Source organism: Schistocerca nitens, chromosome 3, assembly GCF_023898315.1.
Source record: "Schistocerca nitens isolate TAMUIC-IGC-003100 chromosome 3, iqSchNite1.1, whole genome shotgun sequence".
Classification (NCBI taxonomy): Eukaryota; Metazoa; Arthropoda; class Insecta; order Orthoptera; family Acrididae; genus Schistocerca; species Schistocerca nitens.
Genome location: NC_064616.1, coordinates 853,866,940 through 853,893,924, shown reverse-complemented (window position 1 = coordinate 853,893,924; position 26,985 = coordinate 853,866,940). Strand labels below are relative to the sequence as shown.

At 42.7% G+C, this 26,985-nt stretch overlaps 1 protein-coding gene across 1 annotated transcript in view; it reads left to right on the top strand.

Annotated features, from left to right (window-relative positions):
* LOC126249451 (uncharacterized) overlaps nucleotides 1–26,985 on the top strand; it is a 243,854-nt gene that overhangs the window by 142,292 nt on the left and 74,577 nt on the right. The window contains exons 4-5 of the mRNA XM_049951105.1: nucleotides 417–505; nucleotides 5,451–5,859. Of these exons, the coding sequence (XP_049807062.1) occupies nucleotides 417–505; nucleotides 5,451–5,859 (498 nt within the window). The remainder of the gene's footprint in view (nucleotides 1–416; nucleotides 506–5,450; nucleotides 5,860–26,985) is intronic.

Genomic DNA, 26,985 nt, shown 5'->3' with positions numbered 1-26,985 from the left:
AGACAGACATGTTATTAACGTCAGCTGCCGGCCGGAGTGGCCGTGCGGTTCTAGACGCTACAGTCTGGAACCGAGTGACCGCTACGGTCGCAGGTTCGAATCCTGCCTCGGGCATGGATGTGTGTGATGTCCTTAGGTTAGTTAGGTTTAATTAGTTCTGAGTTCTAGGCGACTGATGACCTCAGAAGTTAAGTCCCATAGTGCTCAGAGCCATTTGAACCATTTGAATTAACGTCAGCTGTCTTCCAACATATGGAGAAAATGACTTCTCCGCAGTGACACATTATAAACATGATATACAGAGTAACGTTGGTACTATTTAGCTTTTGAGAGACAGTGTATGTATATTTTCTGCTTGTTAATGTGTATTACGTATAGAGTATGTCCGGCAGTTGAAAGTTCGACATGTTCTGCAGATCTGCGACGGGCGCGGGATGCGATGCAAGGCAACGCTGAAGATCTACCCATGCTAGTGGAACGTCGTTATTTCCACGACTCCGATGCGGTAAGTATCGAATATTTTTCCCGCATTTCCATTGCCAGAGAATAACTTATTTATCGTTTCATGAATAGAGGGAAGAAAAGCATTTGGTTCTAAATAAATAAAAAAAGGTAATCGGTAACATGTTTTCCAATGCGTTTATGACATTGGGTCTTAATGTGTAACATATGAGCTATCACAGTTTGATTTCAAAAATTTCAGGTTCGTATCGTGCAATTCCTGTACGGAATGAGCTAGGAGCGACATCACTTCAGCGTCACAGAGTTCTGTTGTGGGACAACTCGACAATATTAAAGTAGTAGATGTAGACGGAAAGCGATTGTGAAACTTTTAAGCAGCAGGATGATTTTATCTAGCATGATACTGAACGAAATACTTTTTTTACTAATAACTGAGGCGCTTGCTTATCGGCATTCGTTAGCAGTCGAAAAGAGCGGTACGTCAGTAAACTCAATCTAGTGAAACATTTCTCAAAAATATCCCAGTTATTTACTGCCTTCACGCCGCAGTTCCACTTCTACGACCATGTTAAATAACATAATGGGCTAAAATTCCATACTGCAGCTAAGTTCGGTCTTACGTGAAACATATTTCTTGCCTGTTTTATCCAAAAAGGATCTCTGGAAACAATAACAAACCACTTGACGCAACTGGAAACTCGAAATAGTTTTATTAACAAAAACATTATATTGTTGTACACATTTATTTTAAGAGCAACATATTTTCTCTGTTTTGATAGATACGGGGCTACACGCGTTAACTGTACTTAACATGGTTATGTACCTTCATATTTTCCCGGCGCAATAGTGTTTGGAGTGTGCAACTGTAGAAACTCCTTATCTTCCAGTGATATTTCAGCATTCCACCTTTCGACCATATAGCGACTGACTGAGGCTACAGAACACGTCTTCATCCATTTAAATCTTTGGGCCGTGCCTCGGCGCTTCTGGGCACAAATACTCATGCCTGAAAGATATTTGCTGGGTGGTAACAAAGTTTACTGTGCTCTCCTTCTAACTGGCCGAGAAGCGGAATACGTGGTCTCACAGTCAAACTACGCCGCAATATAGATACGCGCCGTGTTTGAGAGCTTCTCAAAGCAAGAGCCGGATTCCACGATTTTATGAGGTTCAAACTATTATACCTGTTAGTTTAGTGATTCGAATAACAATTTTGTACTGCAGATGTTACAAACGATCCGTAAAAGCATTTACTGAATTCTAGAATCTTGATGCTATCGTGAAACATAGAATGGCCAGTGTAAATGAAATGTCCCTCGGCTGCTGATTCATCGGCATGTAAGAACCAGGAGTAACGTTGATGTTCAGCGTGTCTGTGACGAATTGTTCACGTCATCCGTCCAGTGCTTTACCAGCAGTTGTCTTAGGGCAGGGCCGGCCAGAAATTCTGCACGCGTGCGGCGCTCCTGCACATGTGCAACTTCCGGGTCACAGCGTGCACGGCGCAGCCGTCAGCGTTCATGTAGTGCATGTTTCTACGCACAGATGTCGCTCCTCTGTTACACAAAGTGCGTTATCGACACCTCGTATGTATATCACAACCTAGGCTGTATCTGTAAGATCTGTTGCTTCATCGAGCGCAACAGAGAAAGCAACAAAGTATTTAGCCTTATTTATTAGCTGCCTGTGCAGATCGGCGGCAATAGCACTGATACGTCTTCTCACTGTTTGTTTGGATAGACTGATTTCTTGAAACCTGCCAATGTTCGTGGGACACACAAGTTCTGCAGCATCAATCAGACACCCTTTCAGAAACTCCCCTTCGGAAATGGGTTTCCCAGATTGTGCAATTCTTAATGCGATTTTAAAACTTGCACGCTGTGATGATTTAGTGTGGTTGTCATTCTGGAAAATGGAAAACAGTACATTGTACAGCGTACAGTAAAACAGACACAAATGTAACACAAGAAACTAAGAGTTCAGGAAGTATCAGTTACTTTGACGTACAGTAAAATCGAGTTGATGTGTCTCATCCATTTTCCGAAGGACATTTAATTTTGCTTGCCGTTCTTCAGTGTTGAGTACACTATACTCGTCTTTGTGATATGTATTGTAATGTCTTTCAATTGAAAACTTACGCTGGACGCCTGTTATTCGGCGGCACAGCAAACACCAATGGCTACAAAAAAGAATTGCAGTTCCCAGTCATTTTTAAACCACTGAGAACATAGATCTCCCGTCCTTTGCTTTTTCACAGTACCTGCCATTTCTCAGTACTTCTCTGTTAAGTTTACGGTCACCAGGGGTAAACGAGACTGGATATGTTGCGCTCTTGCTTGTACCACAGGGAAGTGGAGCCGCCGCCGTTCATTTAGGACACATGTCTAATAACAGATGTCGCTGTCGCTCGCTGTCGCACACGTACGCACATGTGCAGCATTGCCGCACGTCTGCACACTGTGCAGCGTTTGGCCGGCCCTGTGTTAGGGTATCTTGTGAACCCCAGATTTAAAATTACTCTTGACGGAACCAAGGAAAGTTGCGCTTTGAATAGAGAATGGAATATCGCTTCTACTTTGTGAGGATTCTGTTAATCTTTGAGAAAAGACTTCCTATGCAAGGTGGAAAATCCCTTTACCTGAACGCCTCTACTTCAACTTCCTGATGCCATCGGAGCACTTGAGGTTGTATCTATAGCACCTAGGAAATATGTTGTGGAAAACATACATTTGCGTCGAAAACTCTTTTATATTGCAGACTGATCCTGAAGGCTGTCCTCGTCAGCGATGGTCTGTGGCTTAGGATTCCCTTCGCTGGCTAGTTACAAGCAGCGTGCGGTGACGTTATTTGTCGCTCAGCATATATCTCTTAAGGTATAGATACACTATGTGATCAAAAGTATCCGGACACCTGGCTGAAAATGATTTACAAGTTTGTGGCGCCCTCCATCGGTAATGCTGGAATTCAATACGGTGTTGGCCCACCCTTAGCCTTGATGAAAGCTTCCACTCTCGCAGGCATACGTTCAATCAGGTGCTGAAAGGTTTCTTGGGGAATGGCAGCCCATTCTGCACGAAGTGCTGCTCTCAGGAGAGGTATCGGTCGGTGAGGCCTGGCACGAAATCGGCATTCCAAAACATCCCAAAGGTGTTCTATAGGATTCAGGTCTGGACTCTGTGCAGGCCAGTCCATTACAGGGATGTTATTGTCGTGTAAACACTCCGCCACAGACCGTGTATTTTGAACACAGGTCTGGACTCTGTGCAGGCCAGTCCATTACAGGGATGTTATTGTCGTGCAAACACTCCGCCACAGACCGTGTACCGCGGTGGTCTCGCGGTTCTAGGCGCGCAGTCCGGAACCGTGCGACTGCTACGGTCGCAGGTTCGAATCCTGCCTCGGGCATGGATGTTTGTGATGTCCTTAGGTTAGTTAGGTTTAAGTAGTTCTAAGTTCTAGGGGACTTATGACCACAGCAGTTGAGTCCCATAGTGCTCAGAGCCATTTGAACCATTTGAACAGACCGTTTATTATGAACAGGTGCAGATACAATCGCCATCCCCGAATTGCTCTTCAACGTGGTAAGCAAGAAGCTGCTTAAAACATCAATGTAGGCCAGTGCTGAGATAGTGGCACGCAAAATACCAAGGGGTGCAAGCTCCCTCAATGAAAAACACGACCAGACCATAACACCAACGCCTCCGAATTTTACTGTTTGCACTACACACGCTGGCAGATGACGTTCACCGGGCATTCGCCATACACACACCCTGCCATCGGAACGCCACATTGTGTACCGTGATTCGTCACTTCACACAAGGTTTTTCCACTGTTCAATCGTCCAATTTTTACGCTCTTTAGACCAAGCGAGGCGTCATTTGGCATTTACCGGCGAGATGTGTAGCTTATGAGCAGCCACTCGACAATGAAATCCAAGTTTTCTCACCTTCCGGCTAACTCTCATAGTACCTGCAGTGGATCCTGATGCAGTCTGTAATTCCTGTGTGATGGTGTGGATAGATGTCTGCCTATTACACCTTGTCTGCCTATTACACCTCACGACCCTCTTCAACTGTCGGCGGTCTCTGCCAGTCAACAGACTAGGTCGGCTTGTGCGATTTTGTGCTGTACGTGTCCCTTCACGTTTCCACTTCACTATCACATAAGAAACAGTGGACCTAGGGACGTTTAAGTGACATCCAATCACCTGACCACGTTCGAAGTCCGTGAGTTCCAAGGGGCGCCCCATTCTGCTCTAAATGGTTCAAATGGCTCTGAGCACTATGGGACTTAACATATGAGGTCATCAGCCCCCTAGAACTTAGAACTACTTAAACCTAACTAACCTAAGGACATCACACACATCCATGCCCGAGGCAGGATTCGAACCTGTTCCAGACTGTAGGGCCTAGAACCGCTCGGCCACCCTGGCCGGCATTCTGCTCTCCACGATGTCTAATGACTAGTGAGGTTGCTGATATGGAGTACCTGGCAGTAGATGGCAGCACAATGCACCTAATAAGAAAAACGTATGTTTTTGGGGGTATCCGGATACTTTTGATCACATAGTTCATATGAGGCCGCGTCCGCGGTGGCGCAGTTTCGAATGGTTGGAAGCGTGTCAGTGGGCCGGCATTCCTTGAATTTGGTAGAAAGGTATACTTCCCAAATATTAGTGACATGGGTTTCTACGTCTCCACGCCTCAAACCTAATGGAGTGTCAAGGTAGTCGTCTCTTATTACATGCCTAAAGCATTATTACTGTATCTCGAACTATTTACAGAGTAGTGGAGTGTGCGACTGTTCACGTTACTCGAGGAACCGTATATAGCATAGGAACTGTTTATAGTGCTCGATGATGTTAATGCGGTTGTGTTACTTATTGGAGGGAGAAGGAGATTTCCATCTCTGGCTCAGTCAAATACGAGCTGGTGCTGCTCGTTAAATGGTAACAAACGGAGAGACGAAGGTGTGTATTGTGTTCGCAGGAGATGGCGGCGACAGCGCGCGAGCAACTGTCGCTCTCGCCGGCACAGCCGCAGCCGAAGCGCAACAAACGTAAGAACTTCCAGCCGCGCAACATCGTGTGCGACGCGCCCGAGTCGGACTGCGACTGCGAGGCGGAGGTGCCGACGGCGTCCGCGGCCGGCTGCGGCGAAGCCGAGGTGGACGGCGACGACGACGACGACGACGACGGCGCCGGCGCGCCCAGCCAGCCGGCAGCGCAGCGGCGCGCGCTAGACCTCAGCTGCTCGCGCACCAGCCCCGAGGACGCGCCCGCCATGAAGGAGTACGCCGAGAACACCATGAAGGAGCTGCTCAGCATCTACGGTCTCAGCGGCGCCGACATGGCCGAGACCATCACCAAGAACGTGCCCATCGCCAACTTCTCCTCGGGTGAGTCGCGCAGCTCACGAGAGATTGTGTCCCTCGTTTTCAAAAGCGATCGGAAGATCAGTTTGCCGACTACTTACCCGCCTACCACTATAAATTTGCGGGAAGATCAGGCTAATACCTTTTAGAGTGTCAGCGTCCTTCTAGAACGGTGGTAGTCAATGGTCCTTACCTGCCAGTCGGGCGTTCCAGCTTTTATGGTAGGCGGTTGGCGTTACGGTTTTTAAAAACATTTTTATTAAATTTTCACAAAATTTTGACATAAAGTGTTTGGTAGATAATGTTATCACGTACTTCTGTGTGGACCAGCATTCAGATTTCCGTCTGGCCATTCTCATTTGAGTTTTCCGAGCTTTCCCTAAGTCAGGTCATGCTAATGCAGGCTTGGATCCATAAATAGGTCAAGTAGGCTACTTTCCCCCGTCTGTCTCAAACTTAGCTAGTGATACCGACTTTGACGAAGTATTGAGCTCAGGTACGCTTACCGGAGTATGAAAGCAATGACGTCTTTCACAGCCCGTAGCTTGTCGATTGAGGTACACTGAAAACGTTCGTGTGCGGTTTTGGAATTACAGTTTAAACTGAAACTTACATCTGTAATAATTTAAATCCCTACTTTATACACCTTGATACCCAGAATTGGACGTCCCAGAAAGAGGTCGACTGTATGTATATAACTACAACACAACAGATGGCCTGATGGCCTAGCTCGCGAAATTGATATTGTGATGACGATCTTCATTTACGAAAAATACTACGTATTTCTCTATTATTATGTTCTACAATAAAGTGATCGAAACAAGGCCCTTGACAGTTGCAGAGGCTGCTTCGCGCATCTGTCTCAGCCAAATCACGTAACGCAATTTTGTATACGTCGCGATGGCAACGTGTTAGCCGTTTCGCAGCTCCATAGAGGACTGCAAAAGTTTTTGCTTCCCAGTTGGAAGCTGGCTACAGCGCTGCCAGGCTGTCAGGGATCTTCTTTTGCCGATTAGACGATAGATAAGTAAATATCCCCCCCCACCCCCACCCCCCCACCCCCCATCATTTTGTTGATATAAGATTTATCCAACATATATCACTGTACAAGTTATCACTATAATGAAACTTAAATATTTGTTACGACTTGATGTTAAATTTTCCTTTATCGCAGGTGGAGATCTCACTATGACCTATTAATAGCCATTTTGAGACAGAAATGTTTTTGATTCAGCTGAAAGAAATTATCTTAAATGTAGAGTTTTGAGGTATAGAGTAAAGTGTTAACTTCCTTTCTTAGTAAAGAAATCAAATTCAGTACTCGGACTTCGGATATTAAGGTATTATTTTGTAAGGAAGAATAGCATATGTTTATATTGGTAGAATCAGTTGGCCTTCAGATTACTGACAAAACGTAATTTGAAAGCTAGTCACAACTTAAATTGTATTTTAACTAAGTATAGCGAGAAAGTAGGAACTGAGTGATCGAAATTGCAGTAACTTATAATGTTCACTACTAATGTTATGCAGCACTTTCGTTTTCACATAAAAACTCAAGCCAATTAAGGAATGATAACCAAAGACACTCCCATTGATGCTACTGACCAAGAAACTTGGTTTAAAAATTTTGAGGCTCTCGAGGGCATGTTCCAGCAAATGTAGAACTTCCTTAACTGGAACGACAACTACATGTGCTTCCGATCTTGTGCAACAACTTCATAGTCCCTAGTGTCCAAACTTCCCTGTATTTGCGATGTCCGTTGATGGTCTTTCGTCACATCTAGTTGCTTCACCTGTATGTACGAAAAATTTACGATCTCTTACATGTGCCTTTCTCTGCTGCTCCGTAACAGAATTTGTTTGGCCAGATGCTGACGTTCGTGCCTGCCATGACGAACTTCACACTTTTTTCACAGTTGTGTCACGGCCGTAGTTTTCGTATGATGACGGTATTTCCTTCTCGCTCCTCTGCGCTGTTATAAGGAATTCGTGATTGCCTCTGATTCTTCAGGGATTTCAGACTGCCAAACAGTCCAAGTTTCTCGTTTCTTGTTTTCTAATGAAACGATCTTCTTGCCGAAGAAAACGTCAAATTTTTTGGATAGCCCTTATAAAGAAGAGAAGTAAAAAATTCGTTGGATGCCAACTTCTTTTGTTTGAACTTGTTGGTGTTCGTATGTCCACATACTCACCCAAAACACACATGGCGAGCCAAGGACAAGGATAACTGTTCGGTTCGTCACATAAACCATAAACATTGCTCTGTGTATGTTTAGTAAGAGCCCCGAAGTTTTTAGCATTATTTGTCATACCACTGCAGAACGTTAACAGGCTTTTGCTGTTAAGGAGCTTGCGCTTTCGGTTTACAATCTGTCATGTCAGTCATATCAGCGTGACATGTGAAAAGTGTACTATCATCTTCCATTATAATTGTATCTAATACTTACAGATAATTCGGACGAACGTTTCCTTAAGTCTAGCGAAGCATTAAACATGACCATATTTTGTAGACCGTTGTCGTATATAAGTTTTGACTAATAACACAAAGAAACTATTGTCATCCAATAAGTCGTTGCGTTTTGTACTTTTGCTAAAAGCAGTTACCGGTTGCAGCTTCATTATCTTCGCTATGTAATTGGTATTAGAAATTATTTAAAAACATAGAAATAGCAAAACCCGGCCGCTAGTGGCAGAGAGAAAACACACGAAGCACTTTGTACGCGTAGGAAACGTGCAGCCTGTGTCGTGTGCCTTTGTGGTTGATGCAAAAGCTAATAACCTCGTTTTACTGAGAAACGTTATGCTTTGAAATTACTTCTGTCTGAATTACTACTCATAATTTAGTTTAAAAATGCTCCCCTCAATGCTAAAATGATAACCGACGAAAAACTGTTTCAGTGGAATGTTGAACACGTAATGTTGCGTTGAGAGCGCATATTGCAAAAGTACTTGGACACGAAGTAACAAGTATCTCAAATATGTCGTCTCTGTGTTAGATGTAAGCTACAGTAGCACTGCAGGATAATTAGAAGCTCTCGGTGACCTTGTGATTGTGTCTGTGTTCCCAGGAAAGCCAGAGTCCAAGTCCTGGCGGGCCGGCACAATGTATATCATTGGATATTAGAACGTTTGTGCCCAGTGAATACGACCGTCGGCCACCCCAATTTACTTATTCCAAACAATTTTAATCTCCTGTTCATTTCAGCAGACGGAATTGTTTTTGTGTCGCGTGATATTACGCCCTCAAAGCAAAAAGCGCGCCATTCGCTTTTATGTTATTTAATTGGGCATTCTTTAATCTCTAGGTTGTCAGCTTAATGGGAAAAGACGTTAACTTAATATTCCTTTCAGCCGTATCCTTTTAATTTAGTCGTTTAAACTGGACTATATTTCGGTGAAACTGTTTCTAAGGTGTGTTTAGATCCGCCGCAAAAAATGTAAATTGATCGAGCCTATTCGTTCTCTTTATAGAGGAAAATAACTGGTTGTAATTGGAACGCCGTTGTATTTCATACACCTCGAAATGCCGAATTACACTCTTTCTGCGGTGATAAAGTATGCAAAAACAAGAAAAAATGTCACTAGGCGGATGGAGGAAATGAGCAGCTGCAGGGCTGCCCTGGGCTCGAATCCCTGCGGGCGGTAAACTTCTCAGGACAATTCTTTGGCGGCTAACGAAGACCACCTGAATCAGCTGCAGCGTTCCACACACTGACACACTTACCCAGAAGAATCTCTCGTATACAATCATCGTTGGTTGCATTAGTATTCAACTTCGTATATATCCGTTTTCCATTACCACAAATAGGTGGCTAACGGAATTAAAAACGTTTTCCATTCCCAGAAATAGGTGGTTAACGGATTTAAAGACGAACAAGATTTGTTTCCTAACCCCAGTTTCTCTCATTCTTCTACGCTACAGTGGAATTTCTTGCCAATATTTATTTTACTCACCGACAGGCTGGTTTTTAACACTTCTGTCACTTCTGATAGTAGGGCGGTGTTTCTGTAGCAGGTTGGATATAAATGAAACTTCTTTAAATTTTCTGTACTTCGCAGTTTAAATCAGTTTTACGGAATATTATGTTTCTTTAAAACTAATGTTTTTAAAATCGGCACCAGTTTCACGTGTCTTATCGGTGTGTATGGTCGTGAAAAATTTAGAGAACCCTGAATAAGGCAATTTAATCGAGCATTTATTAGTAACTGCTCAGTGTCTCCCACTGATATTATGAGCACACAGAGATTCTTAACATCGTTTTTTGCTAATCAGAATAAAACGCCCGTCTTTTGAAAGTTTGTAAAGTGGACAGAGCACACATTTCACTTGTGTCAATTATGTTAGTTGTGTCAGTTACGTTATTCAACCATTGTTTAAAGATTTGCCAGTTCCACTTTTTATGGACTTTACGTCTTACAAACACTAAGAACCAAAGCTTCAAATGACTGCCCCACAAGCGGGGTGGTCAGAAATAGTCTGAAAAGCTTCTAACGTTGTTGCAGCATAGGTTGTGCTGAGAAATAATTGTTAAGAAAGAAAATCGAAACGTTGCATCGTTTCTGAGTTAATTAGCATTGAAATTAGCCAATCAAGCCGTTGATCGCGCAAATTCAAGCGGCCCGCCAAATACAATTAGTGTCAGTTGTTCTCATAACGTAGATGACAGCGCAAGAAACTGCTTAGTCTTTGGCTTGGGTTCGATCCTTACTATGGTCTAATGCCCAATTTTTGATCACTGTTGTTCCGTTTTAGGAAACAAAACGGAATACACGTTTGGCGACAACGTCTCTGGAGGACCGCTTGAATTTGCGAGCGCTATTGCCTGATTGGCTAACTTGGCCACTTAACTCGGAAATGGTCCAGTGTGTCGAAATTTTTCCTTAATAATTATTGCCCAGCACAACCTACCCTATAACACCCTTACAACTTTTCAAACTGTTCCTGACCACCCTATATATTTGCGCAGTCTCTACGCTGTTGTGGGTCGAATAATTTCGCAAAATAAAAGGTTTAGAAATGGTCACTATCTATTAATCCGGCACAGGATGCCCTATCTTCCAGAACTGTGCTTCTCAGTTTTGAAATATTGGTCATGGACTACAATTAGCACTTTTCATTCCAATGGATAACCCGTCTTTATGCGAGCAACACAGCGGTTGACAGCCTGTGTTCTGCGGGATCGTGAGGAAGCAAGCAAATGTTCCGCGTACGTACAAATTCGTGTCATTTGTATGAGCAACTGTGGCGAAATACTGTCTTTGAGCTCTTGTGCGCCTCAAGTCATCCTTCTTATGAGCAGTGTTGTATGGAATGTGAACAGAGAAACATGGGAAAGCAATGTCCGGAATGCAGCTTCTGCCCTCTGAGAATATCAGCTTGCAAAGCAAAAACGTATTCACGATTATTGTTTCAGAAAAAGATACAGAGATGTTCTCGAGGCTTGCGCTTTTTTTTTTTGTTTGTTTGCAGAGATGAGGTTTACAGCCATCTGATTCACAAATACATGAGCACATCTGGCGGGACTGTTCATCATAAATGAACACATGTGTGATCGGCGTAAGGCGTATCATCTCTTTCCGTCAGCACTGCAATTAGCATTTCAAGTGGAGCGTGCGCCCTATAGCTGTTTATGCGACCAGCCTGAAACTTCGCACAAGTTGTGAGCGATGGTAGGAAGTGATGTACTCATTCTATGTATTAATTACCTTTGTGTTCCTGTAGTCGTAAAATGTGATGGGTTATCTGATATTCAGTAGGCAGTTTTCCTCCAGTTCTCAAGCATTGAATTTATGGTGAAAGTCACACCAGTCTGAACAAAACAAATCGTGAGAAAATGTCAGTTTTAGTTTGTTGCCAAAATACAGGATGTCCCACTCAAAGCTCCCTGATTTCAAGGACCCGGGAGAGTAAAACCACAGTAGATACGACAGTGAAAAATTCACCACATTGTAGAGCATCTCAAAGAATTTATATTCCCGCGTCAGAAGTGCCAAGTAACGTCGCCAGAGTGCAGCATGGTCGCATGAAGCGAAAATGGCGACTTCACAGCAGCGCGCGCAAGCAGTGGTGTGGTTTGCAGAAACAAAATCGCCGATTACTGTGCAAAGAAATTAACGTTGTGGGTATGAATGTTATCCACCTGATGTGAAATCAATTAAGGAATGGCATAGGAAGTTTCTGGCAACAGGAGTGTGCACGTTACGGAGTTTCAGAAGAGACAGAGGTGGACATCAGACAAACGTTTCTCAGAAGCCCACGTAAGTCAATTCGTCAAGCATTGCATCGTGAATTTCACCAGTGTCTTAGTATGTGTGCTTACAAAGTGCAAATTCTGCAACATCTGACGCCGAACGACAAACCACACTGAAGACAATTTGCTGTGGATATGCTGCAGCATATTGATATGGATGCCAGCTTCCTAGAAAGATGTTTATTCTCAGATGAGGCAACCTTTCATCTATTAGGAAGGGTTAATAGGAATAATGTTCGGATTTGGGGTTCGCAAAATCCGCATGTTGTCATTGAACATCTTCGTGATAACCCTAAACTAAAAGTTTGGTGTGGGCTAATGTACGACAGGATTGTTGGACCGTTCTTCTTTGCGGAACAAACAGTGAATGGGTCAGTGTATCTGGGCATGTTGGGGCAGTTTGTGTACCCTCAGATACAAGACTTGAAACGCAACATCATTTTTCAACAAGATGGAGCTCCGCCGCATTGGTCAACGGCTGTTCACAAGTTCCTGGATAGGAAATTTCCCAATCGTTCTACATCTTCATCTACATGGATACTTTGCAAATCACATTTAAGTGCCTGGCAGAGGATATCGGAACAGAGGACCCATTGCCTGGCCACCACGTTCACCCGACATTACGCCGCTTGATTTCTTCATGTGGGGATTCGTGAAGAACGGCATGTATGTGAACAAAGTGGACGATATTCCTACATTGCGACATCGTATCACTAATGCGATTGCAACAATAACAGGGGAAATGATACAAAGAACTTGGCAAGAAATTGAATATAGACTCAATATTCTTCGTGCTGCAAATGGTTCACATTTAAAGGTGTATTGATGACAAATAAATAAATTCTTTGAGATGCTCTACAATGTGGTGCATTTTTCATTGTCGTATCTACAGTGATTTTTTTTCTGGGTCTTTGGAATCTGGGAGGTTTGAGTGGGACACCCTGTACTATGCTATCATTGCGTCTTCATTACTAATATTCATGAACGACTGTATTACTTCCGTACTGGATTGTGCAGAGGGGACTACATAACAGTTTTGATTTAAGGCACTGTGAAGAACGTAGGTCGCGCATCTCTCTGCTTGATTGGAACACCCTGTAGAAGAATATTCAGATCAAATTTACCCATTTTTGTTGAGGAAGTATTTGGAAGCACAACTGCCGGCCTTTTGCGGTAATAACCAAAGTATGCCAGTGTAACAACTTTGGGAAATTTTGACATTACACCTACTTTTATGGGCGGATAGCCGCATCTCTGTGGCGCGCTTATTCAGTTATGCCAAAAATCTTAAAAACCACAGAGCATCGTATTTAGAACCAGAAGCCTATGTTTCCCCAGTCCATTATTTTCTCACAAAAAATACAGTTTATAAAATAATCCGCGTATCTAATCTGTGTCACGTGGAAACATAAAATCGAGGTTTTCAGGTTGTCTCTATTATGTTGGACAGGGCAGTCGGTTACATTCGTGCCGATGAGGATGGAGATAATCGTCGGAAGCTCGAGCGCACTGTTCCGAAATGACACGCTTCAGTTAGAGGAATGCCGGCGAGTTGCTTAGCGCGTGCCCGATGGCAACAGTAAGCGCCAGACGGGACGGAGGCTTCTCAGCGAGGGGCGCATTCGGTCAGTGTCGGCCGTGAGTGCGGAAAATGAGAGAAAAGCCAGCGTGGCGCGCCCGCCGCCGCATTGTCTGAGCCGGACCCCCGCTGCCCGCGCCGCCGCCATCTTGAAATTAACGGGGAAAAATAAATGCGTGCTCATTTCTCAAGACCTATTTTTCTTTGAATCGTTTCGTTTCTCTCTGCTGACATTCTCCCTTTTTTTATTGCCACAACAAAAGTTCCAACGCTGCTCGGCTCTACCTCTCTCTCATTCTGCCTCTTTCTCTCGCTCACTCTCACTGCGTTTCTCATTTTTCTGTTTTCCTCTCTCGCTCCCTCTTTCTTCATCACTGGCAAGCCTGTTTGAATTACCACAAGGCTAAATGGATCTCGTAATAAATCTTAGTCAATACTTGTCAGTTAATTTGGAAAAAGTTTATTCGGCACGGTGTGGCGGGCAGGGTATTAGTTTGGCCGTCGTGTCGGCGTTTCTCGCCTCCGTGGAAACCCGCCGCTCTGCCAGATTTGCATTCGCTAAACGCAAGAGTGTGTTCGGGGAACGAAGCCGGATCTCGCGCGACGCGGCCTAATCTTGCAAACGACCCTCCTCCACGATACGCTATCTTTTTCTATGTCGCCCTAAGTTATTTGCGAGTCCATTTTAAATGGACGCTCTAAATGCCCGCTATATTTCTGCCTCACCTGTCGTTTATAGCGACAAGATGGATTTGTTCATTTCAGCCGCGAGTTGTGCCGCGGACATGAGCGTAATTTATATTCTCGCGACTCTTCCGCAGAATAGGATCGTAGACACACTACACGCGTGTTCCCCACAGTGGTAGCACTCCCTCCACCGGCTGTACTTTGCTACAGGCCGAACATAGGGGCGTTGTATGTTACAGATATAAATTGATAGCATCTTTTATCAGAATTCATTGCGTTTCTCTGAATGGTATAACCAAGTAAAATTCTCGACCACTTGCTTCTGTAATATCGCAAAACTCGTTTCCCTTTACTTGGGCAGCAAGACACATCAATTATAAAGGCGTGGAATCTTCTTTCCGCGATAAGTTGTGTAATTCCCGGGAAACTCTGTGACAAAATTAACTTTACATAGCAATTTTGTAACTTGCGGATTTTATTCCGTTCACATATAACAGTGGTATGCCTTATTGAATATTGTGTACTTAAACGTGGAGTAGCTGAATTAACTATATGGAGGTATATAATTCGAGGAAGAGAGAGAGTGTGTGTTCAAAAAATGCCTCTAAGCACTATGGTACTTAACATCTGAGGTCATCAGTCCCCTAGACTTAGAGCTACTTAAAACCTAACTAACCTAAGGACATCACACACATCCATGCCTGAGCCAGGATTCGAAATTGCGACCAGAGCAGCCGTGTGGTTCCGGACTGAAGCGCCTAGAACCGCTCGGTCACTGCAAGAGAGTGTGTGTGAGAGAGAGAAAGAGAGAGAGAGAGAGAGAGAGAGAGAGAGAGAGGCAGAGTGAGGTCTGAACTTATAGAAAACGGGCATGAATACTTCCTACGCCGACGTCAGTATTTTGAGAATTTCCCGTTCCTGTGTGTGAATTAAGAGGTTTAATGTCAGTCTGCAAAGTCAAGAGGTTCGATATCCTGTTCTAATACGCCTTAGGAAATTTTGCTGTTTTTTACCAGCTGTCCACCCAAACAATGATGCTCGAAAATCTCAGTTCACATTATGACTTGGGTTTATACGTTTAAGTCCCCCCCCCCCCCCCCCCTTTCCTCCCTATAAACTGGTACGAGAATAGCACACCGCCCGAAAGGACTTTGACAGTAAAGTACTGTCGTGTTCTATCTACTGGATAATAACGATTTGGTTTCAATATTTTCCATTTCTGCGTGTCGTGGTGGATTTGGTTCCCGCTGTTCCGAAATGCCTTTTCGATGCATTAAACTCTGTGTTTTGTACAGGGGTTGGACAAAAATATGGAAGTACCGTGAGAATGCATGATTGAACATATATGCAGATGCTAGCCAAGCTTGCTGCTTGTGTGGTGTGTATTTGACCGCGAAGGCACCTGTGCAATGCGCAAAGTACGTTGCAAGTGTCACTCGTGATCAGAAAAGTGTTCTGCGTGGTAGTTGAGTGTACTGCTCGGAGCTCAGTGCATTCGAACGTGGGCGAGTCAAAATGGCTCTGAGCACTATGGGACTCAACTGATGTGGTCATAAGTCCCCTAGAACTTAGAACTACTTAAACCTAACTAACCTAAGGACATCATACACATCCATGCCCGAGGCAGGATTCGAACCTGCGACCGTAGCGGTCGTGCGGTTCCAGACTGTAGCGCCTTTAACCGCTCGGCCACTCCGGCCGGCTCGTGGGCGAGTCGTTGGTACTCGTATGGTGGATACTTCCGTACTCAAGGTAGTCGAAGTGTTTGATGTTCCAAGAGGCGCCGCGTCGAAGATTTATACCGCATGCAGGGAAAGCGGAGAACAACAGCCACTCTTTCACAACACAGATAAAAGCGTGTGTTGAAAGATGGTGACAGATAGTCATTGAAGACGAGAGTGACGAAAAGCTGCAAATGTCGCTGCTGAAATGAATGTGGTTCTCGCGAACCCTGTCAGCACCAAAACAATACGAAGCGAGCTCCGTAAGCAGGAGACTGCAGGACGAGTTGGAATTCCGAAACCACTCAGCAGTGATATGAATTCCCCTAACAGGAAAACGTTGCGCCGAAGCCATAAACCCTGAAATATAGAGCAATGGAGGAAGGTCATTTGGCCGGATGAGTCTTCTTTTCACACTGCTTCCAACTTATTTTCGAGTTTACGACTGGGTCACACCGTCCTAAGCCTACGATGGGGATTGCTTGCTGCTGAGAGTGAAACGTGACGGGGTTCAGTGATACTTTGGGTAGCCATATCGTGGTATTCCATCGGCCTCATGGTTACTCTGCAAGGTTGCATGATCGTCAAGAATAGTGTACCCATTTGGCTGATTAGGTTCTTCCCATGGTGTAGTGTTTGCTCCCCAATGGTAATGCTGTGTTATAAGGCGACAGGCCCCCTGTTCGCACAGCTCGCATCGTCCAGGTCTGGTTTTATGGGCACGAGGATGAACTGTCACATCTCCCCTGGCCACCACAATCTCAGTATTAATGAGCCTTTATGGTCTACTTTGTAGGGAAGGGTATGTGATCGCTATCCACCTCCATCATCGTTACCTTAACTTATCACTACTTTCCGCAGAGAACGGTATAAGATTCCATTCAAAACCATACATGACCTGCATTTATCCATTCCGAGAAAGTGGTTTTGAATGCCAACGGGTGTGCTACACAATATTATGCATGATAATGCGTTGTGTTTTTGCTGTTGCCATATTTTTGGTTCAAATGGCTCTGAGCACTATGGGACTTAACATCTAAGGCCATCAGTTCCCTAGAACTTAAACCTAACTAACCTAAGGACATCACATACATCCATGCCTGAGGCAGGATTCGAACCTGCGACCGTAGCGGTCTCGCGGTTCCAGACTGAAGCGCCTAGCACCGCTCGGCCACAGCGGCCGGCGCCATATTTTTGGCCAACCCCTGTGTATCATAGCGCATCTGCTGTTGACGGAGATGGTGTGTATGGGAAAAGATTTGTATTAGGGCTAAATCACTACATGCAGCAGAGACCGGGTGTACAAATAAAAAGGAAGGTGAGAGTTTAAAGTCCGGTCCACACATGCAGTCGTTCGCGATAGAGCACAAGCTCGGATTAATAAAGAATGGCGAAGGAAAACGGCCGTGCCCTTTTCGAAGGAACCATCCCGGCATTTGCTTGGAGTGATTTAGTGAAATCAAGAACAACCTTCCTCTGGATGGCCAGACGGGTATCTGAACCGTCGTCCTTCAGATTGCAAAGTCCAGTGTGCTAACCACTGCACCACCTCGCTCGGAGAAAGTAGGAAAGTAGAGATTTCTAGATACACATGAGGTCAGAAGGATGAATTATCTCCAGTCACAGAATTAACGACGCCAAAATGCAGTGAACAACTTTTAGGAAATGCTGTTAACGAACCACGAGAAACACTGTGAAGCTTGCCATGTGCATGAGGTTAACTGAAGTAAATCAGCGAGAGTAAAGTAGTACTCTTTAATAATGGCACGTATTAATTACGTGGCCTTATCTTGGGCGCTGTTCAAATGTCAAAATCGTATAGAAACTTCCAATAAACAGCACGATCGTGATATGTTCATTCAGACCCCACAGGAGCATCGTACTACAGTTCACATCGTAAATGGCATACTCTGGAGGGAACGTGTCACATTTAATAACATATTAATGTGGAGTAGGTTTTGGTACATACAGTTCTTCCGTTTACGTCCTTTAATGACGCCTGTTGGGATTGCAGCTTATAATCATTGACGCTGTCTCTTTCACTGGGTTCCAACCGTGTGTGGAGTGCGCAAGAGAGCTGAGATTGCTATGGGTACATGTTCACATCACTGCACGTCACGTATGTAAAGTTATCATTCTTTTGGTCGGAAAAGCTGGATCGCGATGTACGACAAGGCGACCACGGGAACTCGTCCCCTAGAACTGGAGTCCAACAGTGCGCCGATTAGCGGAGTAATACGACCCCCTGGTGCAACCGGAGGAGTGCACAGTTAACACTGACGCGAGCGGGAAAACCTGTTCCGGGGAAAGGCGCCTTCTGCGCAAATGCTCGGATAGCGACGAATAAATCTGCCCTAGCCTCAGAGGCAGAACACGCGAGAGTACGCGCGCGTCCTTGGCTGCTGCCTTTCCATTAATTCTCCCAGTTTCGGACGAAGGCGCTTCCGTTAGCTCAGTACGTCCGCGTGTCTATAAACCTTGAAGACCCGTCTTCAAGACTGTGACGGCAATGGTCCGTATACATTCTTTTTCTTAGCACTGTCGTAGTGTGGTCTCTAATGTGTCAAAAAATTCGTAAACCCATTAATTCGTCCGATATTTAGGCAACAGAACGATACGTTCAAAATATGCTCTCAATATAGATGCTGTGACATTCTGATTCATCTATCCATCTGTACTAACATAAATACTGTATATTTCATGTTTCCGATATTTCAAGGGAACATTCCCAAACGTGTAAATAAATGATCTTGATGAAGCATGGTGGGTGTGTAGAGGGGGCAAAGTAATGCAATAAGTATTTTTTTGTTCGTGCCCAGTTTCACTTTTAAGGTAAACAACATACCCTGAATTGTAATGTGCATTTTAGGTTTCAAAAATGGTTCAAATGGCTCTGAGCACTATGGGACTTAACATCTATGGTCATCAGTCCCCTAGAACTTAGAACTACTTAAACCTAACTAACCTAAGGACATCACACAACACCCAGTCATCACGAGGCCATTTTAGGTTTAGAGAGAATATCTTCGAAACCATGATAAATGTTTATCATATAAATGTTGATATGTAATTAACATTGTTGGAAACTGTATAATCAAATTTTGCAATAATTTGAAATTTTTGCAAATTATTCCACCATTAACTTACGTTACAACACAAATAAGAAGCTTTCAAGCCACATACTTCCATGTGTAATAAAGCTGGTGTCTGAAATACCTTTTCTGGAAGTAAGCTGTACACAATGTGCTGTGAGAATATTTTCAACATACCTAATGAAAGTTTCTAAACATTCAGTGTTATTCTATTTATTTTACTTTCGTTTGTTTTATCTTTTAAATTTTTATTTTGCTTTTACATATTTTTAATTTGCCATTTCACATGTATGTATTTTGTTAATTGAACATAATAAGTAAATCATTATTATGATACAAAATCATTACAACAATAGTAATTATCGTTACTGTAAGCAGTAATGATACAGCATTAAATAATAGCATTTATATACAGATTATAATCAGTATATAAATGCTTAAAATATAACACCTTTTTCAACCATACATATAAAATGAATGAAATTTTTTCACATAATATACATGACAGAGAGTACAATGAAAAACAAATTCTGCAGGATTTTAAATTGTCTTGGCTGAGCCTTTAAATGTCCTGATTTGTATCAGGCTTCTTTCAGTACATCGGTAAGCCTTGGCAAAGAGATATAATTAAGTACTTGTGACTACTCCTTGATTATATTGTTTCTCAAGTGGAGATTGACATCATAATCATTCAGCATAATTATATGTGCAAATTGTCTCACAAAGTTCTTCCACAATCGAAATCTGTATATGTCCCACGACTGCCCTTTAGGATCACTAGATAAACAAGTTCCCTGCCCTCAGGTACAAAGATCTAAACAGTTCTTCAGCACTGACCACCCAAAGAATCTAAGGATAATACAGATTCTTCTCCCTCACTGGGAAAGAAAACATGTTTCAAATGTATTTCGATCTGGTCAGATGTTTTTTTATCAGATTTTGATGCTGTCAAAGGTCTTTTGGGGATTCAAAAAAGATTTTCGAATTCTCGACCCAAACTCACCATTAGTTTCTTTTAAAACTATGAAAATGCAGATGGTCAGTATGAAAAATACCGCTTTTAGTGTTGTGCCCAAGAACAAGAACTCGTTCATCAGGTGATCCCAAAGCGCTAGACGGTACAGGTACAGTTGTGCGACATATGCAGATTTCGATGTTGGAAGAACTTTGGGAGAAGATTTTCGGATATAGTTTTTTTGAATGATTATAATGTCAATCTCCACATGAGAAAAAATGTAATTAAGCTGCAGTCACTAGTATATAATCAATTATCTTCCCCAAGGCTTATTAATGTAATGAAATAATGCCTGATACAAATCAGGATATTTAGAGGATCACCTGTTACAGTTTGAAATCTTTCTGAATATTATGGTCTCAGTCATGTTTATGTGAAGAAATTTTGTTCATTTTATCTGCATGGAGAAAAAAAAGCTATGTTTTAAGCATTTCTTTACAGCTCATCGTTGTTATCATGGTTTCGTATCATATTAATAAGTTATTTATTATTTTCAGTTAACAAAATACATTTGTGTGAATTGGTAAACTAAAGAAACAACAGAGACGTGAATTTAAAACGTAAAATTTTAAATTTAAAACATAAAACAAATATTAGTAAAATAAATACTTAGAATAACAGTGAATGGTAGCTATTTTAATTGGGTATGTTGAAAACACTCTGACAGCACACAGGGTGTTTCAGAAACCAGCTTTATTACACGTGGATGTATGTGGTTTGAAAGCTTCTTTAATTTATGTTGCGACAACAGTTTTCATTTTTCAAAATTAATTAGTGGTGGTGAAGTATTTTGCAAAATTTCAAATCACCCCGTAAAAGTGAAATTGGGCACAAACAAAAAAATATGTATTGCATTATTTTGCGCCCTCTGTGCACCTGCCAAATTTCGTAAAGCTCGCTTATTTATACTTGGGAATGTCCCCTTGTTAGATATGAGGTGTGTTTCTAAGGAGGCGTTCACATTATAAGCCTAATACATTTTGTATGTGAACTCCACTTGGGAAAACTCTCGATTATTTGGAGTAAAGAGAAACTGTAATTTAGAGTGCTGTGATATGGAGACAGGGAACACTTCTTCATTTGGTCAAGACACCGAAGGTAGCTGACAAGGCAGTGGTTATGGAAATATTCTGTCCGCAGTCTGAAGTGGTTCAGGAAAACCACGGAAGCCCTACTTCAGTATGTCTGGACAAGAATTTTCATTACACTCAGTGCGTTACAACCGTTTTTGACCCCAGAAATCTGTGGGCTTGCTCAGCAATTAGCTTAGAAGTGCGTGTTGAAAACTAGGTGAATATCACACTTATCAGCCGGGTGCAATCTTGGTTGCAGCATTCCCGCCACTTCTCTCCATTCTAGAAAAACAATGAACTTTTACTCTGTTACTCTGCTACATTCCAGTCCCATTAGGTAAACTATGAATACCTGATTTAGTTCTTAATACAAATACCTCGTTCACAATTTTTGTTGTTTCTTCTTTGTTTCACAGTTAGATTATTTTTATCCGTACATCTGTCACAGAATAGTGAGAATTCGATTTTGATTAATATGTATTTCCTTCACTCACATTTATCACTAGCCAGCTGTAACCAGATGCATCAGTTAAAGAAGACAAAATTATATGTTTCACAATTATTTAAAAGAAATCTGGATCTTGCTATATTGGCTAAAGATGTCTCCTCAGTATCCATATCATAAACTACCATAGGCAAAGCATTAAAATTAATATTTACCACTTTTTTGAACAAAAATTTCCGCAGAATGCTTACACAATATATGATAATAGAATTTTTAATTTCGAGCAAAAGTTCCTCGTATTCTTTCATTTACTTTTATTATAAACCAGTTTGTCATGGTAGTATAGGTAAGAGAGTAACTAGTGGTTGTCCGGTGGCAGCGCAGAAATTTTTGCTGGTGTAATTCATTCTTGGTTGCGTGGCTTTCCAGAACCGCTTAAGGCAGATGCTCGAGAATACAAAAGAAAGCGCTACAGGTTTCTCTTAAAGTTTTCTACGCACTTTATGAGGTGTAATTGAAGACACAAGCACTTTTGTTGTTATGAGCAAATATTGTGCGAGCGGCGCTATCCTATGCACAAACAGAGGTCATAATAATTACTTTTCCTCTGCGTCAGCATCACTCGTTTTGGTTTCGAACTTTTTATTTAAGTCTGGAGAGCATTTCTAAATGTCGAGAGCTTGTCTCGTAATAATACAACTCACAATTCTGCACTGTTTCCGGTTAATTTTTCAGCGCACTCCTTAACCCCAAATAGCTGCACAGGAAGTGAAAGCGGCTACCTTTCTCCAGTTTTGAGTGCCGGATGCGAGTCGTGCGCATACGGCGACGCTTCTGTCTAGCGCCTTGCTCGTGGAGGCTATGCAACCGACCTCACACCGGTTATAAATCACTTATCACGGCGAGGCCACAATTACTCTTGCGAGAAAAAGTCAAGTGTAACAAATTATTGTCTTGCATTTAATAAACCACGCTCGTTTCGGAACGTTGCTCCTTGCTAATTAACGTCTGCCAAAACCTCGTTTTAAGCCGTCGGGTTTTTCTGTGTGACTGCCCGAAAGAAATGGCCTTTCTGCTTCGACTCTGAGTAACACACATTTAAAACTTGCGACTTTGTTTGTGATGTAAGCTACCAAGGTGCCACGTGCTGAATTGCAGCTGAAGAACCCAGGCTTTATAAAAATACTCTAACTCTCCTTGCGATCGATTTGCTTGGAGTGTAAATTGTTTACTTTGGTATGGAAGAATTTGTTCTATAGCTACTTTTAACCGGCGGTGTCTCATTTTAGTGTGTAATATTTAAGTAACGGACATTCCTTTACATGGTATGATGTGCCTACTATAAACTCAAGCCATGAGTCACTTTTTCTATATGTCACTTATTTTTACAAATAAAACATGTCCGTAGATTTCTGAGATTTAATGGAGAATAGTTCAGTGTGTCTCCTGTCGGGCCTGTTCGCCATATTTTCCTTGTCTTTGTCGTTAAGCCAGTTACGCGTCATTGCCGTTATCAACATTTCATCTTCGAGCAGATACTAGGAAACTTCAAGGTCACAAACTGGACAGTGGTAGGTTGTTTCATATGCAGTCCAGCTTTCCAATTCTTTGTCATGAAATTACAAAAACATGAAAAAAACCTCATTCAGCCAAAATATTGATAGATTTTATTCGCTTTCTGATCGCAATTTTCGCGATTACAGTAGGACATAAATAACGGAAGAACAAAGAGAAAGGACAGAAAGAAATGTTACAGCGACAATCATCAGAACGCTGTATAATTTCTGCCATAAAAGGCAAGTAGTGACACAAAGATTAGACTGAAATTTCAAACAAATATGTCTACGCGGCGACAACAGCTAGTGACAGACCTGGTGCACGGGAAACCTGGTTGGTTATGGCATGAAACGTGTCTCGGACGTAAATGTGGCCTTTACAAATTCGAGGTTGCAGAAGCGTGTACCCGGTAGTTGTAGCTGCAGAGATCGCCGATGGTGATTTGCACATGACACTTGTCCTGAACGATTCTCCAAAGCGTATGCTCTAATACGAGCGAGACTCAGTGCATACGAAGAACAGTAGAAAGCAGTGATGCACAGGTTGGTGGCGAGTTGTGTTTCTGAACGAGATGTATCATTGCTGGTGTAATAGGAAGTGAGAAGGGGGTAAACTTCGACGTCTCCTTGGCAATGACTTCAGTGGAGACGGAGAACGTTGGCTTAGTTGCAAGAAGATTTTTGAGGGAAATGTTGTTAGTCTTGCCGAAGGAACCAATCCGGCTGCTCTCAAGGATGCTAGTCCACCGCGCCACTTCCCTCGATCATTACGGGATACAATGATGGCCAGACAAGCGTCACGAAATTGTGCTTTTAATATTCTGCTAAGCCATTTACGAGAAGCTCGTGCCGCGCGTAAAAAAATAAATCAGTGAAAAACTGGACGCGATCGTGGCGTGCAAAAGAAAACGAGTAGTAGTATTATATTTTATATTTAGCAACAGTGTGCGCACTTGTCGCAATACTCGAATTCAGGAATCGGAGCGAGAGCAGCAGCGCCTTCGGCCTCTCGTGCTTGGGCGATCTGATTGGCTGAGCTGCGGCCGGAGGCTTCGCGCAGCGCTCTGGTAGCTGGGCCTCCGGCGCGCCGCCTTCATTTGTTATTCCTCTCGTGATTAATGATCTTACTAAAGTGCGTGCAGGCAAAAAACACTCAAAAACCGAAATAGAAAGGAATACGGTACAGTCGCTTTTGGTATCAAGTGGTCTCCTCGGTCCTCGGCGCTGGAGGCGCGATTGTGGTCAACGGGGGTCACTGGGGAAGACGGTGAGAAGCACCGTGGTGGAGGTTCGCTCGCCACCGCAGCTGCTGCTGGTTCTGAGAACAGTAACACAGGGCACTTGTACAGGCTTAGTATCACAAACGGACTGTTAGGTTTTCGTCTAGTCCGCAAGCGTGGAACTTTGGAACCAGGGGTGGGGCGACGTGCTCCTACCGAACAAGTTTCAGAGCTGCTGACAGGTTACTTGTGTTTTCTATTTGTGTCACACTATGATGGCCACGGCACCAACACAGCGAGTGCTTACTGCACTATATCAATAGCTCTACAATGTCGCTGATTGAAGATCATCAGATTTCACCATATCGTACAGTCGTTTGAATCATAGTAAATAGGACATTTCATACAGTAACCCAACACTTCAGTAAGGACTTCACAGTGACGGCTCCATTGAACGGACTTTCGTCATTATTCTGAAGCAAGTGCCATTGAAGGGCATATTCACTTTACTAAGACATAATTTTTTACTTAGCTGATTGCTCTGAAGTTGGCTCGGTTGTCTTCTCTTCAGGATTATGATAATTGCTACAGGCCTTGCTTGTACGAAGGAAATACACTGATTCCAGGATTATGAATCATGAATTATGTAATTAAATAATATTCAACTCTTTTTATTTTGAACTCTTCGAATATTAGGTTGACAAAATCTAACATCCAGTTGCTCCTTTCAACTACGAATTCCAGCCGAATACGTCTGCCTTCCGCCACATCTCTAACGTGACTTGATTCGATTACATCATACTTACCGTCAAGTGGGTACAAGAAGAAGGACAAAGATAACTTTTGAGCGACTTCTAATCAAAATTCTTGCGTATGGACTCAGCTGTGGTACTGGGTTCGTGATTTCCTCTCCGAGAGGTCACAGTTCCTACTAATTGACGGAAAGTCATCGAGTAAAACAGAAATGATTTTTGTCGTTCCCCGTAAAACAGAAATGATTTTTGTCGTTCCCCAAGATAGTGTTATGGGCCTTCTACTGTTACTTATCTATGTAAACGATTTAGGAGACAATCTGAGCAGCCGCCTTCAGGTTGTTTCCAGATGATGCTGTGGGTTATCGTCTAGTAAAGTCATCAGAAAATTAAAACAAATTGCAAAATGATTTAGATAAGATATCTGTATGGTGCGAAAATTGATAATTGACCCTAAATAATGAAAAACTGTGAGTGAGGTCACCCACATGAGTGCTAAAAGGAATCTGTCAAACCTCGGGCACATGATAAATCAATCAAATCTAAAGACCGTAAATTCAACTGAATACCTAGGAATGATAATGACGAACGACTTAAATTGGAAATAACAATCAGAAAATGATCTGGAGAAGGCGAACCAAAGACTATGTTTTATTGGCTGAACTCTTAGAAGATGCACAGATCTACGAAAGAGACTGCCTACACCACACTTGTTCGTCCTCTTTTGGAATACTGCTGCTCGATGTGGGATCCTTACCACATAGGATTAACGCAGTACATCTAGAAAGTTCCAAGAAGTGAAGCACAATTTGTGTTACTGAGAAATAGGGGCGAGAGTATCCCGGACATGATAAACGATTTGGGGTGGCAGTCATAAATATAAAGGCATTTTTCATTGCGGCAGGATCTTCTCATAAAATTTCAATCTACAGCTTTCTGCTCCGTGTGTGAAAATATTTTGCTGGCGTCCACCTACATATCGATAAATAATAATCGTAATAAAATAAGAGAAATTAGAGCTTGCAGAGAAAGATTTAAGTGTTCGTTTTTCCCGCGCACTGTTCGAGAGTGGACGGTAGAGAAATATCTTGAAGGTGGTTCAATGAAATTTCTGCCAGGCACTTGATTGTGAATTGCGGAGTAATCATGTAGATGTAGGGGCAGAGAGATTTAAATTATTTACATCGTTGTCAAAGATATTGTTTCAGTTAACCAAAGTGTATTCAGCAAAACATAGTGAAAATAATTTTACAGCATTTCATGTTAGAAATTCAAAGTTATCCTAATGACATAAAATATAAATTGTTATGCATGAAATAATGAATTGTAGTTAACATAGTTGCACATGAACTTTTGTATTTAAAATCAAATTATCGATACGCAACGGCATCGATGGTTTCAACATATGTATCAGGCTTGATTACATCACAATACGCACAACAAAATAATGACTGCTGTTTCTTGTAGGTACGTGTTTTCACATCCCAGTTTGCAAATTCGATGAGGAACATTATGAACTATTTACACAAGGAACGGCACAAAGAAAATTGAACTGTGAAACACCTTCGAGATTCCTATTTCCGGATTTCAAGCGCCGGTAACGTGAGAAGTGCATACTCTGTACTGTTATCCCAGACTACCTGCCCCATGCATCAAATTCCTTCCACCTCCCTCCCTCCGACGGATTTTATTAGTGTTCTTCCGATATCCTGACCCAGAACCGCTTCGTTGTAGTACAATTGTTACAGATGGGTCAATT